The following is a 16,406-nucleotide window of genomic DNA, read 5'->3' as shown; positions in this document are numbered from 1 at the left end:
CGTTCAATTTGAATTTCTGAAGGCCGAAGGGGACAGGTTCCTCTACCGCAGGAACGCTGGGAATTGTAGTCGGGAAAGCGCGGCGGTTTCTCAGGGGGAACCACGTTTCTTTGCTTAGCGCTTAATGGACGGAGAGTCGTTTGGTCCAATTCACTCTTCCCGGGTTCTCCCTAGACCCTCCTGTTCAACGCTTCGGGCATGTCCCTTGTTCACCAATGAACGCTTTAGTTTAAGAAGGCCTTCGCGGATTGGATGTTTTACAGTCTGTGGAATGGTATTAGCCAATGGGAGGGCAGAACCGGCCGAGGTGGCTGAGTCATGGGGGAGAGTCCGTAAAGCCTTTCCCTGCCAGCGTCCTAGCTTTTATGGCTCCTAAAGTCAGCAGGGTCGTTTGTCATCGCCGAGGCCGCGTCTGCGAAAAGAGGGACTCGCTCCGCGCCTGCTGGGTTCCTCTACGTTATCCGTCGGTGTGGCCCTGATGCTGCGGCAGTCTCCGGATTCCTAGAACGCTGGAGCGGTAAGTAGGGTCCAGCGACGGCAGACAAAGCGGTGGAGCCGGGAAGGCCGCAGAAAGCGGCCCCTGCACGCAGGCGGCCAGTCGGCCTGGGCGGGGCGCGCTGCCTGCCTTGAGGCAGTGCGTCCCTCCAGGCGCTTTAAAGCTCTGCTCCCACGTGTCCTGGGAAAATGTTAGCTTTGTTCACTTCCTCCCCGTCTCCTGCACGTCCGATTTTCACAAACCCTAACATTATTAATGGGTGTCATCTCACTTCTTCATCCCTCCAGGTTGTTGTTTAGTAACTTTCTATTAGCTTTATGCTCCTGCGTGTCTACTAAGAGCAGAAGGACATGGTTGGGTTCGGCTTCATTCAAGCGAGACCAGCGTTCACATCTCTGTATTTTAAAAACAGTTCTTGGGGGCGTTTGTGCCTACAGCACCTCCTTTCGTGGTAGTGTACTTATGTGTGTACCCCAACACATGGCCAAATAGAGGTTCCCACAGGATCAAGTATCGTTCTTGTTTGCTAATTGCTGGTACTGTTAGCACCATCTGAAGTTCTTACTTGATCCTGACAACCACTCAGGATTATTATGAGAGGAAGCTGAGACTCAAAGGAGGTAACCCAACTTCTCAAAGAGTTAGTTGCTAGTAAAGGGCAAGCCAGATTTGATGTCACTGCTTACGTTATTTTCTAAAAAAGTCGCTTAACTGAATATGGATTTAAGTTGTGGTTGTATAGCTCTGTGTATTTATATTAAACTCTGTATATGAGAGCTAAATAATTCTTTGAGTTGAATGGTACATCTTGGCTGAAAGAAAATCAGGCAGCTGCCTAATTACAGGTGCCTCCCATCTATCACTTAACTCCTAGCTTTTTAAAGCGTCATTCTGGCAGCATAGATCTCACCTGGGAGCTTGTTGGAAATGGAGACTCTCAGACCTCACCCCACCTACTGAATTAGAATTGGCTTTTTAAAATAAGATCCCTTAGGTGATCAGAGTGCCTGTTAAAGTTTGGGGTGCGTTCATTGTCATAAGGATTTGTTTGCCCGAATTGAACTAAACAAAAGAGAAAGTAAAAGGTATACCTTGTGTTATTCCCTACATTTTCCTGGGCAGATCCTAATTTGAGCCCTCTCCTTCTGAATGGGCTGATAAGGTTAGAAGTTTTAACTCTTGGCTTTTGTTCATCTCAAAGGAGCAGGAAAGGCTATAACTTTCAGAATCGTTCCCACTGAGTGGTTCTCTAAGTACTCCTTAGATGAGAATGGAGCGCTCCAGTTTCAAGGCCAGTGTTGTAAGCAAAAGGCCATTACTCTGGGTATTTGGTTCTTAAATGTGACTTGGTTCTTGGACCTTTGGGCCAGTGATTGGTTCTGCAGTTTTCATTTTTGACAGGATTTGTGCTGGTGACATAAAGTTCATGATGCGTAAGCTGGCTTGTAAACAGCAATATTCAGGATGTTGATAATAGAAGCACCTAAGAGGCAAACCCTTCCGTCTTATTTCTGTGTACAGTATTCAGTCTATTGCTTTTTTGTTAAATCCTTTTTAAAATTGCTGAAGTAACTATATTTTCATTTTGAGAAAATTATCTGCCAAATACTGTCCTGTTGAAGCCTTGTTTTCTCTGAGTCCTTTATTTTATGCTTGCTTGAAAACTACAAAAATTTAACTTTTAAAGTATTTTATCTGGGATACGATTTTTTCCCCTCATGTGTTACGAGTTAAAGATCTTAGCAGTGTTTTTAAATTGCTTAGAAGTTATTCCAATACCCTTTATTGAATAATCTTACTATTTTTCATTGATTTTTGACTCCATGTAACTTGCAACCATTATTTATTGAGCACTTAGAATGTGTTACCTAAGCCTTTTACATGTATTGTTATTTCATCTGGACAGTATACCATTTGATAGCTGCTATGACTAATCCCATTTTACAGATGTAGAAACTGAGACAAAGAGTTTAGGTGATCTGCCTAAAATCACATTTACCAAGTGGTGGAGCCAGGGTCTGATTCACGTAGAGCCTGCTTTCTTAGATGGACAGTATAAACAGCTTTCCTGGGAGAAGTGTCTCTCAACTACCTCCCACCCCGTACTACTGCTCTACTCTTTATATCTTTGTATATTTCAATATATGGTAAGACCATTTCAGCTTTATTACCTTTTTCCTCCCAAATAACTTTAGTAGGCTGTCTGGAGTTACAGAATAATTTCCCAGCCCACCTCCCCCAGTTGGCATGGTTTTTGAAATTAGCATTAAACTAACTCTTTACTTTGTGTAAAGTATTTACACCTTTATATTCTTTTTTTTTTGGCCCTGCTGCATGGCATGGGGATCTCAGTTCCCCCACTAGGAATCGAACCTGTGCCTCCTGCAGTGGAAGCACGGAGTCTAAACCACTGGACCGCTAGGGAATTCCTCCCCCAACACCTTTATATTCTTCCTAATAAGAAATATATTGTGTAACTTGGTTAATGGAAGTTACTATTTTTAACTTTCTGCATCTGTGAAAATTATTCCTTGTTATTTTGTATTTCCGTTTGTATGTTTATTATGTTACATTTTCTAAAATATCTTGTTTACTTTTGTGGGAAAAAGGTATGCTGAGTTTAAAAGGAAGGTATGGGAAGTGGAACGACTGCTGACCAGTTTAGGAGATAATAAATAAGCTTTCAGCCCAGTTCTATACTAACTGGCTTTTGTCACCTGGGGCAAATTATTTAACTTCTCTGTGACTGTTTCCTTATCTGCCAAATGAATTACCTCACCTCAAAATCTGTTTCATTCTTCTGAGTTTGGCCCACTCAGGGACGGACAGGTGTGGTTAGATTCGGTTCAGATCCACCCTGATCTCGCAGACTCCACTGGCCTGAGGCACAGGGCAAGATCCCCTTCTTGGCTTCTTTGTTCATGACCTTCTTTGACTCCCTCCTTCTTCTTAAGGGATGTTATCTTTTGTAAACCCAGTAAACTGGGTTTTGTTCACAGATGATTTAGAAAACAAGCTGTCAGCCAGCCACTTTTCTCGGAGACACTTGTCTTAGGCTCCAGAAGTGTTCTAGAGGAAAAAAACACTGGCAGTGTTACAGTTTGAGAAGTGTAGCAAAGGTTGTAAGTTTGAACTGTAAAGACCTTGTTTATTGTGACTTTGGTGTTAAAATATGTATTGCTAAAAAGTTTATTGGAATAATGAGGATGACATGTGTTCTTTAAACATTGTGCACACATAAATAACTTGATTTTTTTTGTTGTTGTTAGTTAGCTTTCTATGTTCTCAGACTGGAATTGCCAAATGCTTAAGTTTTTGTGATTTAGATTCATCTGTTTCTTTCTGAAAGTGCTGTGATTCTGATTATTTAACAAATGCCATAATATACCTCACCAGTCTAGAACTAATTTTGCCAACCATTTCTACAGAATTTAAGAAGATTTTGTTCACGTGTATGGCATAGAAGATGAATTCGTCCTCCTCCACCATGAATGAAGAACCTGATGCTCTCTCGGTAGTTAACCAGCTCCGGGATCTAGCAGCAGATCCATTAAACCGTAGAGCCATTGTCCAGGATCAGGGATGTCTGCCCGGCCTTATTTTATTTATGGACCATCCCAACCCCCCTGTCGTCCACTCGGCTCTGCTTGTAAGTTGCCTTTAGTAATTTCAGTCTCAGTGTTACAATTTTGCAATTAAGGAGAATTTGAGAAAGTATTAGATGACATGGTAAAAAGTTAAAAGTGTAGAGCAAATAATAGTAAGTTTGTATGTATTTCTGTATGTGCAAACATGTACGTGTAGTCCTCTTACACAAATGGTAGCATACTATATTGTTTTTATTCTTTGACACAAATGGTAGCATACTACATGCATGGAATGTTCTGCAACTTCCTTTTTTCACTTAAGAAGAAATCTTAAGGATTATATTATATCAGTACAGAAAGACACTCAAAGAGGCACTTATGGTTTTGTTTTTCTTTTGTAACAGTTTTGTTAAGATGTAATCACATACCGTGCAATTTACCTAAAGTGTACAATTCGATGGGTTTTAGTGTATTCACAGAGTTGTGCAGCCATCACCACCATCAATTCTAGAACATTTTCATCACCTCAGAAAGAAACTCTGCTCTTATTGTTTCTCAGCCCCACTCTCTTCCCCTAAGCAGCCATGACTTCCTGTTTCTTTGTATTTGCGTATATCTCTGGCAAAAGTGCCTGTATACATTTATATAAATGGAAGCATATAATATATGGTCTTTGTGACTTGTTTCTTTCACTGAGCTAATGTTTTCAAGGTTCATCCACATTGTAGCATGTATCAGTACTTCATTCCTTTTTATGGTTCCTTCATTCCATTATATAGGTGTGCCAGATTGTTTATCTGTTCATTAGTAGATGGATGTGGCACTTGTTTTAATACAAGATGGGAAGGAAAGATAAAGGAGAAGAAAAGAGAAAATATACAGGATCATAGCTAATAATGCACAAGGAACTACCATATTATGAGGAATGTGGGGGCTAGAAAAACATGATAAAGAACAATACAAAGCAATCAGGCAAATACAGAATGTGAAAATTTCTGGAAGACAAATAATCCAGTTCAGTGAACAATAAATTGCATTAAAAAGGCAGTTGGGGTGTGTGAAAGGCATAGCAGTAACTGTTACAGATTTAGAGAGACTTAAGGGACATATCAGCCAGGTATAATATGTGGACCTGATTGGATTCCACTTTGAACAAATCAACCATAAACATATTTTTTAGATAACTTGAAATGAATGTGGACAAGACAGTAGATAATATTAAAGAACCACTTATTGCTTTTGCAGGGTGTTATAATAGTATTATCATTAACTTAATTTTTTAAAAAACATTAACTTCTTAGGGATATACTGAAGTATTTACAAATGAAATTCTATGTTCTGTGAGATTTGCTATAAAATGCTCCAGTATGGTTAGCGGCGGGGGAGATGGATGAAACAGGATTGCCTAGTGGATGATAATTGTTGAAGCTGAATGATGGATACATGGGGGTCACCACACATTTTCTCTACTTTTGTGTCTTCTGAAATTTTCACAGCAAAAAGTTTAAAAGAAAATTACTGTCATAGAAAATTTTAAACTCATTGTCCTTTACTTAAGGACCCATGATCAATTCCCATTTAGTGTAATTTCACAAGTTCATACAGAAAAATAATATAGGCTGTTTCTTTTCAGAAATCAAAGTACATAATACAGATTTCCTATTTTACCTTCATAGAATGACGTTTATTTAGGCAAAACAGACATTGGTATGAGTGAACAGTAGTAACAAATGGGGAAATTAGCGTGGCCCCTAGTTTGGGTCCTATTTCAATGAGAATTGGAATAAGGGTGAGAGGAGAGAGTGTGTTGGTCTCTTGACAGAGACTTGGGGTTGAAGGGGGCTGTTTATTTTAAATAGACTAGTCTTGAACTTATTTAAATGCAGAAGGCAAGGGGCTGCTGAAGTGGGAAAGGTTTGAGGAGAAGGCTCTCACAGTTGGTACAGAAAATGGGAAAGGTTGCTAACTGAGGACGATGGTGAGATTGTTCACAAGCGTTGAGGGACTGCTTAGTTTGCTAACGCTGAATTGATATGAGGCTTACAGCTTATGAAACTCCTTTTTCACCCTGCTTCAGGCCTGCCATAGGCCCTGAGAGCCAGATAGTTGGATTTGTTTGAGGTTGATTCTTGGCCAGGCAAGTTGGTAATTAAGGAAGTTTAGGATTTTGGCAAGAGAGTAGTTGAAACAGTAGACTGTAGGTGCTGGGCTAAATAGGAAGAGAACTCAAGTCATGGAGGGACCTAGTAAGGAGAGTAGAGGGAGCCAGGGGCTCAGAGTTCCCAGAGAAGTTGAAGAATATGTTGGTGTTCTCATAATTTCATTTTATCTTCACTGTTGACTTATTAGCTATACCTTTTTGTTTTTAATTTTTTTAGTGGTTGTTCTAGGTTTACATTATACATCTTTAACTTGTTACAGTCTGCTTCATGTATAATGTGAGAATCATACAGCCGTATATTTCCATTTCCTTCTCCCATCCTTTGTGCTATTTTTTGTCACACATTTTACTTCTGTGTATGTTTAAAAAATCTACAGTATTTTTTTTCTCTTACTCTAAGCTATTTTAAAGAGATTAAAGATTTAAAAATCAAGTGTATTTTATATTTACCATCATATTTACCATTTCTGGTGTTCTTCATTTCTTTTTCTTTTTTTTTTTTTTTTTGCGGTACGCGGGCCTCTCACTGTTGTGGCCTCTCGTGTTGCGGAGCACAGGCTCTGGACGCGCAGGCTCTGCGGCCATGGCTCACGGGCCCAGCCGCTCCGCGGCATGTGGGATCTTCCCGCACCGGGGCACGAATCTGAGTCCCCTGCATCGGCAGGCAGACTCTCTGCGCCACCAGGGAAGCCCTTCTTCATTTCTTAATACAGATTTGTATTTCTACTGGTGTCTTTTATTTTCCGCCTGAAGAAGTTTAACGTTTTTTGTAATGCAGTTTTGTTTTGTTTTTTTGCGGTACGCGGGCCTCTCACTGTTGCGGCCTCTCCCGTTGCGGAGCACAGGCTCCGGACGCACAGGCTCAGCGGCCATGGCTCACGGGCCCAGCCGCTCCGCGGCATGTGGGATCTTCCCAGACCAGGGCACGAACCCATGTCCCCTGCATCTGCAGGCGGACTCTCAACCACTGCGCCACCAGGGAAGCCCTGTAATGCAGTTTTGCTCTTGGCTTTTTTCCCCTGGGGCTTTACAAGATGTTTCATTTTTTTTTTCTTTTTTTTTTTTTGGCCACACCGAGTGGCATGTGGGATCTTGGTTCCTTGACCAGGGATCGAACCTGTGCCCTGTGCGTTGGAAGCGCAGAGTCTTAACCACTGGACTGCCAGGGAAGTCCCGTGGATGTTGTTTTATCTTCTGGCTCAAAGTATTTCTAATGAGCAGACTGCTGTGATTCTTACCTTTGTTCCTCTCCATATAATATATAAGCCTTTTTCTGGCTTCTTTTGTGACTTTATCAATGGTTTTCAGCAAATGATTATGATGTGCTTAATATGGATGGTTTTCTTTGCGTTTTGGTTTTGTTCTTGTTTTGCTTGGGATTTGTTGGTCTTGGATCTTTCAAGTTTTTTCTGTCTCTTCCCTGTCACTCCTCTCGTGGGATTCCAGTTGTATGTGTTTTAGATACCTCATGTGGTCCCACAGGTCACTGTTCCTTTTTTTTTCTTTAAGTCTTTTTCTTTTCTCTCGCAGTCCTTCATTTTGGATCGTTTCTATTGCTGCATTTTAAAGCTCACTGATGTTTTTTTCTATAGTGCCTAATCTGCTGTTAATCCTATCCACTGTGGTTTTCATTTTAGACATTATGTTTTGTCCTCTGGAAGTTACATTTGGGTCTTTTTAATATCTTCCATTTTTTTTTCTCACCATACTTAGGTGTTTCTACCCATCCTTGAGCATATGGAACATAATTATGATAGCTATTTTAATGCTTTTATTTCTCATTTTGCCTCTGTCATATTTTGGTCTGTTTCTATTGATTTTTTTTTCCGCCTTGATTATAGGTCATATTTTTCTGCTTTTCACGTCTGGTAGTTTTTAATCAGATGCCAGACATCGCAGATTTTATCGTATGGGCTTTGGAGTTTTTGGTGTCCCTATAAATATTCTTCAGCTTTGTTCTTGGTTGCCCTTAAGTTACTTGGGATCAGTTTGATCCTTTGAAGACTCCTAATGGGATGCTCTTCTGAGGATTCACCCTGATTCCTCCTGCATTGTGAGGTCTTTTCACTTCTGGCTGGTGGTGTCACAAACTATTCTCAGCCCAGTGTGAGGTCCAGGAATGGTTTTCCCTACTTTCTGGTGGTTTTAGTCCCAGGCCCTTTGGTCTTTTACTCCAGGCATGTGCAAGTCAGCATTCAGCCATAGATTCTTGGGGACCCCTCCGTAGATCTCTGGAGCTGTCTTGCTGTGCTGATCCCTCCTCTCTGTTACTCTGCTCTGCAAATTCTAGCTGCCTGGGGTATTTTCTGACACCAGCCAATGTCCTCTGTGGACACCAGCTGGGTGACCAACAATGCAATTTTGACAGTAACCACTCAGAGTTAGGTATCAAATTCCCCAGGTTTAAGACTCAGTTCCCCAAGACTGCCTTCACTTCAAAGGCCAGTTGCAAGTATCAGGTCATCCATGTTTCTAACAGAGCAGCTATAAATTGGGTGTTCCAGTGACCTCCTCCCCAGTTCAGTAATTTACTAGAATGGCTCCAGAACTCAGGAAGCCACTTTACTTGCATTTACCAGATTTTTATAAAGGATACAAATGAACAGGCACATAGGGCAGGATCTGGAAGGGTCCTGCGTGCAGGAACTTCTGTCTCTGTGGAGTTGGGGCACACCACCCTGGCAGGTGGATGTATTTACCAAGCCAGAAACTCTGAATCTCCCTGTTCAAGAGTTTTTATAGAGCTCAATTTCCAGCCCTTCCCTAACTCCCAGGTCAGTGGGTGGGGCTGAAAGTTCCCACCCTCTAGTCACTTGGTCTTTCTAGTGAAGAGCTGCATCCTGAGGCCATCTAGGGGACACAGCCTAACTCACTTCTTTAACATGAACTCACCCAAGTGTGATCTAAAGGGCCTCCTTATGAATAACAAACTCCTATCAAAAAATTCCAAGGGTTTTAGGAACTCTATGCCAGGGACTAGACGAAGACCAGACATGTATTTTTTATTATACTACTCCACCCTAACCTCCCCAGCCCTCATCTCTGTCTCCCTAGCTTGGCAAGACCCCTGGACTTCACTGGGCTTCCCTCTCCCTGTGCTGCAGTCTGGAACTGCTTCCAAAGCAGTAAGATGGGGCAGTTGTAGGATCTGCCTCATCATTTCTCTTAGGGATTCCAGTCCTATGCTGCTTCTCATCCAGTTGCCCTGTTTGTTAGTTTTTTTATGAAGGGAGGGCAGTTCCCTTGGCAGTTAATCCTATATAGACCAAAGTGAAAATCAAGATAAGACTAGTTACATAAAGGATAGGAGATAGCAGTCAGAGACAGGTTGTTGGATTTGTGATTTCATGGATAGTACCATTTTTGGTAAGGACCAGGCACTTTGGAAAGGTAGTGTAGAGGACTAGTAGGAAATGTGAAGGTCAGTGAACTGAGGGGGCAGCTTTGGATGGTGTAGTTCACAGAGGTATTCCCCTGCGAATCAGGTAGTAAAGTCTGCAGTGAATGATCAGAGATTAGGAAGTTTGTAGAACAGCTAATAAAATCCCTCAAGAATCAGCATGTGAAGGAAATACTTGCAAAAATGTACTTTAAATCTTAAGAGAAAAGCATCCTAGAAAAGTTAAATTCACAGAATAGGAATTTGTGAGAGTGAGTTCATCTTTTGGTTTTCAGTTTAAAAAAAAAAAGTCATTTTAAAGGTGTTTTATAAAACTAGAAACAGTTCATTCCATAAAGGGGGTTGTATGTTTTGTCCCTCTCAGCAGTTTATTTTAATTAATATGTCAAAAGCACCTAGGGAAATGATGGCTATTGGGACTGCTCCCTGAAATTAATAAATGGACTATAGTTCCTTGTATCCTTGTCAAGATGAAGTGGTGAAAATGAAACCAGAACAGCCTAATTTTGACCTTGCAGATAAGTTGGGAACCTTCATTTCAAAGAGCAGATTCAGCTACTGCAGCTCAAAGGAATATTTTTGTCCCCTAGAGGACTGCTCTGCTTATCACATTTAAAGAAGAGTTTCTAAACATTCAAAACCAATTGGTTCTAAAAAGCAAAGCCCTGTTTTTCACTCTTCCCTCTCGCAGTAGCTTAGTAGTGGGTTTAATTTTGAGTAGTCTGGCATGTGGACTGACCTGTTCCTGCTCTCGCTGTAGGCTCTTCGATACTTGGCAGAGTGCCGTGCTAACAGAGAAAAGATGAAAGGAGAGCTGGGTATGATGCTAAGCTTGCAAAGTGTTATACAGAAGTAAGTACAATAGATAGTGTCTCCTAATGGAGTAGAAAAGTGGGTCATGTTACTTTACTGAAATTTGTACTCTAATGTGACGGCATACTTTCGTGGGTTATATGTTCAAAAATGTTCTGATGGTCAGTGTTCTGATTATTTCTAAACGTTGATATTAACAGTAGTCCTTATGAAAATGCTCAAATTTTATTTAAAATGTTGATACACATTGTACTTATGAATAATATTTCTAAAAAGAGACAGTCCTACCTTGTATGAAGTTTTGTGAAGTAGATGTAAATGGATTTGCTAGTGGTGCAACACAGGTGGCATTTGGAAATGGGCAGCATTATAGTATAGTACATAATTCTTTTCTTACTTCCTCGCAGTCTTACTCCAAAGAACCTTGGTCTGTATCATGACAAAAAGGGCTTTTGGTGAGATCTTCCTGAGAATCATTGCGATGTCTCTTAGAGATTTAGGGCCATTTAATTTGAATTCTAGCAAATGGGTGGTTTTTAATTGTACCTTTCATCTTAGGAAGGTTTTTATATCTATCATCTCATTTTGCTATTTACAGCTTTTTGAGGTAGGTTAGACAGATAATAGTTTTATGGGTGAGAAAATTACAGAGAGGCCGAGTTTCTTATCTGTAGTCCTTCAGCTGTGTTGCCTTTGGGAACATCTGGTTTTGCTCCTTTCCTAGGCCTTGCTGATTTCCTTGTAGAAGGCTAGAAATTGAAGATTAAGTGTTTTGTTATTTGCACTGTGTCTGAAAGCAAAAAACTATGCTTTCTGAGGTTTTATCTTAGTTTACTTTGTATCTTGATCTTATTCAAGACATGACTGCCTTTAAGACTATAATAAATAACCATTTAATTTACTGATTTTTAAAACTTGCAGTTTCTTTGGCTTGAGTGCTCACAAAAGTTCTATAATTCCCAAGCACTGTAAGTTAAATTATATCAGTGGACCGCCATCCAAACTGACTTCCAAGGCAGTGTATTTTTTTTTTTAGTGTTCTTGGCTTCTAGATAAATTTCATTTTAATAATCTTTTTTTTTTAAATCATGCTACCCCTGATAGGTGTCTTGATCTTTAATAATGACAAGTTAGAGACTGAAGGGTTTTTTTTGTTTTTATTCAGGTGATCAGTTAGGAATAAATATTAGAAAATATTGGCTGGCATCAGTTGTATTAATCATTACCTATGGTTTGAGGTCAGTTGCATTAGTAAAATTCGGATTGCAGTTCTGACTTGAGACAAATGGTCTCTTTGACCCTCCGTTTCCTTATCCATACACCTGCAGTAACAACGTCAAAGTGCTCGATTCAGTGGGATGATACGTGTAGAAATGCTCTGTAAATTCTAAAGTGTTGTATAAAATATGAGGTTGCATTGTTCTTGTGCCTAGTATGTTTTAATGCCATGTAATTATTGATTTTTTTGCGGTACGTGGACCTCTCACTGTTGTGGCCTCTCCCGTTGCGGAGCACAGGCTCCGGATGCGCAGGCTCAGCGGCCATGGTTCACGGGCCCAGCCGCTCCGCGGCATGTGGGATCTTCCCAACCCGGGGCACGAACCTGTGTCCCCTGCATCAGCAGGTGGACTCTCAACCACTGCGCCACCAGGGAAGCCCTCTTAGCTGTTTTTTTTTTTGTTTTTGTGGTACGTGGGCCTCTCACTGCTGTGGCCTCTCCCGTTGCGGAGCACAGGCTCCGGACGCTCAGGCTCAGCGGCCATGGCTCACGGGCCCAGCCGCTCCGCGGCATGTGGGATCTTCCCGGACCGGGGCACGAACCCGTGTCCCCTGCATCGGCAGGCGGACTCTCAACCACCGCGCCACCAGAGAAGCCCCCATGTAATTATTTTTAACTGGCATGTTCTTTTGGAAATCGTGACAGGATTAAGCATAATATGGAGCCTTCTGTAGGATTATTTTATTCATATGATGAACTTAAGACTGTGTATTTCTTTAACAGGTTTGGTTATTGAAGCTGAAAATACGTGGTAAAAATTTTAAAATGTAAGAAATTATATGAAAAGTTAATGTTGATATTAAAATATGCTTCAAATTTGAGCTTTAAACATTTAGAGCAGGTTTTAGAGATACTGTAGATTTAACCTGTAAAACAATTTCTTAGCTTGGTTGTCTAAGGTTGTGGTATGTGCATATGTATGTGTGTATCTGTAAATGAGAGATACATCTAAAATATTGGGTTGGCCAAAAAGTTCGGGGTTTTCCGTAACATCTTAACGTTTGGGAGACAACTTATATATATATTTTTAATAAATTTATTTAGTTTATGATTTATTTATTATTCTTGGCTGTGTTGGGTCTTTGTTGCCACGTGCATGGGCTTTCTTTAGTTGCTGCGAACGGGGGCTACTCTTCGTTGTGGTACGCCGGCTTCTCATTGTGGTGGCTTCTCTCATTGTGGAGCACGTACTCTAGGCGTGTGGGCTTCAGTAGTGTGGCACGTGGGCTCAGTAGTTGTGGCTCGCGGGCTCTAGAGCGCAGGCTCAGTTGTGGCGCACGGGCTTAGTTGCTCCGCGGCATGTGAGATCTTCCTGGACCAGGGCTCGAACCCGTGTCCCCTGCATTGGCAGGCGGATTCTCAACCACTGCACCACCAGGGAAGACCAACAACTTGTATCTTTATAAGAGAAGTATTATGTCAGTTCAGGTCATTATCTTGCAGTATCATCTGGGAAGGAGATCTTGAGTTGGAGTTAGAAATGGAAGAGGTTTATTGTGAGATATCGTCTGTAGAGGTAGAAGGGAATGAAGAAGGATTGGACTATAGTCGTTAGACTGCAATGCAGATCTGACATCTGTAAAAGGAAAGTGAAGAGGAAACGAATGGGGCAAGGAGAGTCTCAGATTGCAATGCAAATCTGACAGACAGCTCAAGGGGGAGCTCCAAAGCGAGGATTACCCTGTAGATGAGTCTTGTATTGGGCAGAAATGGCCAGGCCTTATTGTGCCCCTGCTGCACAGGCATTGAGTGGGGTCTCCCTGGGAATGGTCAGGCCTTGGAATGAAAGATTGAATGGTGTGAGAGATCTCAAAGCCACTACTGCTGGTGGCTCTACTATTCTACTCCCTGTAGCCAAAGGGCAGGTTTCCTTCTTAAAGGGAGATCCAAGCAGTGTGTCTCCACGGTTGCCACAAGCAGCTTCTCTTTAATACAAATGATGTATATTTTTTAGGACACTGTGGTGATCGTTGCTGGCTCCTCCAGCAGTAAAACAGGTATGCATTCATTGCATACGCCATTATAATTTGGTCCTGTACCCCTCTCAAAAGTGCAGATATGATGTAATAATTTTTATATATATTTTCCAGCTCGTTTGGCTGTGGGAGATCTCAGATTTGAAGGTTACCTTTCAAGCTTTCTTAAAAGTCACCTCTGTTTACTAAAATAATCATCTTAGAATTTATCAGTTACTGTTATCAGAAGGTCAATAAAACTATGTGTTTTAGCTTGTAAACATTAAGACTGAAGTATTAGAATCAGGTTTTGGTTCAGCATGTTTAGCTTTGTGTTGTGAATTATCTCATGGCTTGGACATAATTTTTTTTATATATTTATTCATTTAATTTATTTATTATTTATTTCAGCTGCGTCGGGTCTTAGTTGCGGCGTGCGGGATCTTTGTTGAGACATACAGGATCTTTTGTTGTGGCACGTGGACTTCTCTCTAGCTGTGGCATACCGGTTTTCTCTTCTCTAGTTGTGGTGCAGGGCTCCAGGGCACATGGTCTCTGTAGTTGTGGCGAGGAGGCTCCAGAACAATGGCGCTCCAGGGCACGTGGGCTCTGTAGTTTGTGGCACACGGGCTCAGTAGTTGTGGCATGCGGGCTTAGTTGCCCCGCGGCATGTGCGATCTTAGTTCTCTGACCAGGGATCAAACCCGAGTCCCCTGCATTGGAAGGTGGATTCTTTACCACTGGACCACCAGGGAAGTCCCTCATTTTCCTTTTTTAAGAAATTAGATTGCTCTGGCATTATTATTTTCTCCTCATTTACTTTTTTCTTTTGGGTACCTGTATTAAAAATTCTTAAAAAATCAAAAGGAAAAGTTTTTATCATATAGAGCAGGGTGAGTTTTATATATGCATAATTGTTTTGACACTGTAGATATCTGTTCTTCAGACATTATTTTGCATTTTGACGTCTTTGTTGGCAGATACAGATGACTGATTTACCACTATTCCATTCTTATATAGGTCATCTTGGTAAGCCATAGCACAAGAGATCTAAATTATATACCCCAATTGTTTTCATTGATGTGGCTGCCCCATGACAGCTAGGCAGTCAGGGTGGGATTCGGATCAGTTTTTCTCTCTGTTTAGGAGTACTGAGTTAGGGGGAGATTTAGCTATGATTCTGTGGAACTATACAACTAGGGAAGCAGCAAAAGGATCTTCCCATACCCCAGTGAGACCCACAGAACAAAGAAAATCCATTGTGGAGGGATGCTGCTTTATTGACTGAAGAGAAACCTTCATCTGGAGTGATCAGAGGGGAAACCAGAAAGCAGAAGTAGGTGGGGAAAGTGGAGGTTATTCTTAACATGAGAAGCAGAGAGCAATGTTTTATAAAATAGGGAAAATTCTGTGTATTGAAATTTTTGCCCTTTTATCACCAAATTATTTTTTGCTACAAAATTTTGCTGAGATTTTAGCAAGTTATTCAACAGCAGGTTTGACTTAATGTTTAGGTCAAATTGGTGCTTACAGATCGACAGTTGGATTGATTTCAAAGTCACTGTTACTTTCAGTTCTTCAATTGTGAAGAGAATTTTAAGTTCTCTGTCACTCAAAATGAATCTGGCATTGTGTTCTAATTTTAATCTTCCATAAATGAAAACTTGTCCTTAGAGGTTAGAACCTCTTTACATTTTATTTTTAACCCTGGATCCCTTTGTGAAGAGAATTTTCAAAATGTCAGTCTAGGAAGATATCTAAATGCAGTTTAAGACATTTGTTAATTTGTATTTCAGGAGTAATACTTTTGATACAAAATGTATTTTATAAAGGCACTTGTGAATATCTAACATGAAGTGTGCTATAAATAAAAGTCACTTTAATAAAATGTGGCATCTCAACTTTAAAATACCTCATTTCATCTAGAGAACTTCCTAAAATTCTAGATTTTGAAACAGTGCCATAGTAATGGTGGTCTATTCTTCTTGCTAAAATCTTGGATGAAAAGTATGTGCTTCATTTCTTTATGCCTTTCTTCTGTGTTCTTTTATTTTCTTTAAAATTCTATTTTAAAATCTTATTACAAGTATGCGGTATGTGGTTTATTTATAAAAATTCAAAAATATAAAAAAGAAAATCCATAATGCCATTTATGTTTTCATTTAAATATGTTTATACATACATAGTTTTTTAAACTTTAGTTTGAAATGACATCAGACTTTCAGAAAAGTTGTACAAACAGTACACTGATGCCTAGATAAGTACACCAGTAGTCCCCGAATTTTAACATTTTACCATTTGTTTTACTGTGTTTTTGTTTTTTTAAATATTTATTTATTTTGGCTGCCCTGGGTCTTAGTTGCGGCATGAGATCTTTGTCGTGGCATGCGGGGGTCTTTTAGTTGAGGCATGCGGGCTTTTAGTTGCAGCATGTGGGATCTAGTTCCCTGACCAGGGATCAAACCCAGGCCCCCTGCACTGGGAGCACAGAGTCTTAACCGCTGGACCACCCGGGAAGTCCCTTGTTTTACTATTTTAACATTTGCTTTATTCTTTCTCCATACATGTTGTTGTTTGGTATATATGTCTTCATAACTTATATATAGTCATTGTGAAGTATGTATTTTAGGAGAAAAAAATGTGTCCTTTGTCATGTTTAATGCTTGGATTTGGGGCTGGAATTCTACTTTGTGTGATATCAGTACACAATTCCTG

At 40.6% G+C, this 16,406-nt stretch overlaps 1 protein-coding gene across 1 annotated transcript in view; it reads left to right on the top strand.

Annotated features, from left to right (window-relative positions):
* The first annotated feature begins 311 nt into the window (after positions 1 to 311).
* ARMC1 (armadillo repeat containing 1) overlaps positions 312 to 16,406 on the top strand; it is a 34,498-nt gene continuing 18,403 nt past the window's right edge. Inside the window, exons 1-3 of the mRNA XM_030859656.2 lie at positions 312 to 517; positions 3,925 to 4,145; positions 10,405 to 10,496. Coding sequence (XP_030715516.1) covers positions 3,963 to 4,145; positions 10,405 to 10,496 — 275 coding nt within the window. The 5' untranslated portion in view covers positions 312 to 517; positions 3,925 to 3,962. The remainder of the gene's footprint in view (positions 518 to 3,924; positions 4,146 to 10,404; positions 10,497 to 16,406) is intronic.

The sequence above is a fragment of the Globicephala melas genome, chromosome 17 (assembly GCF_963455315.2).
Source record: "Globicephala melas chromosome 17, mGloMel1.2, whole genome shotgun sequence".
Taxonomy (NCBI): Eukaryota; Metazoa; Chordata; class Mammalia; order Artiodactyla; family Delphinidae; genus Globicephala; species Globicephala melas.
The sequence above is the reverse complement of the archived record's forward strand: the minus strand, read 5'-3'. Positions and strand labels throughout refer to the sequence as shown.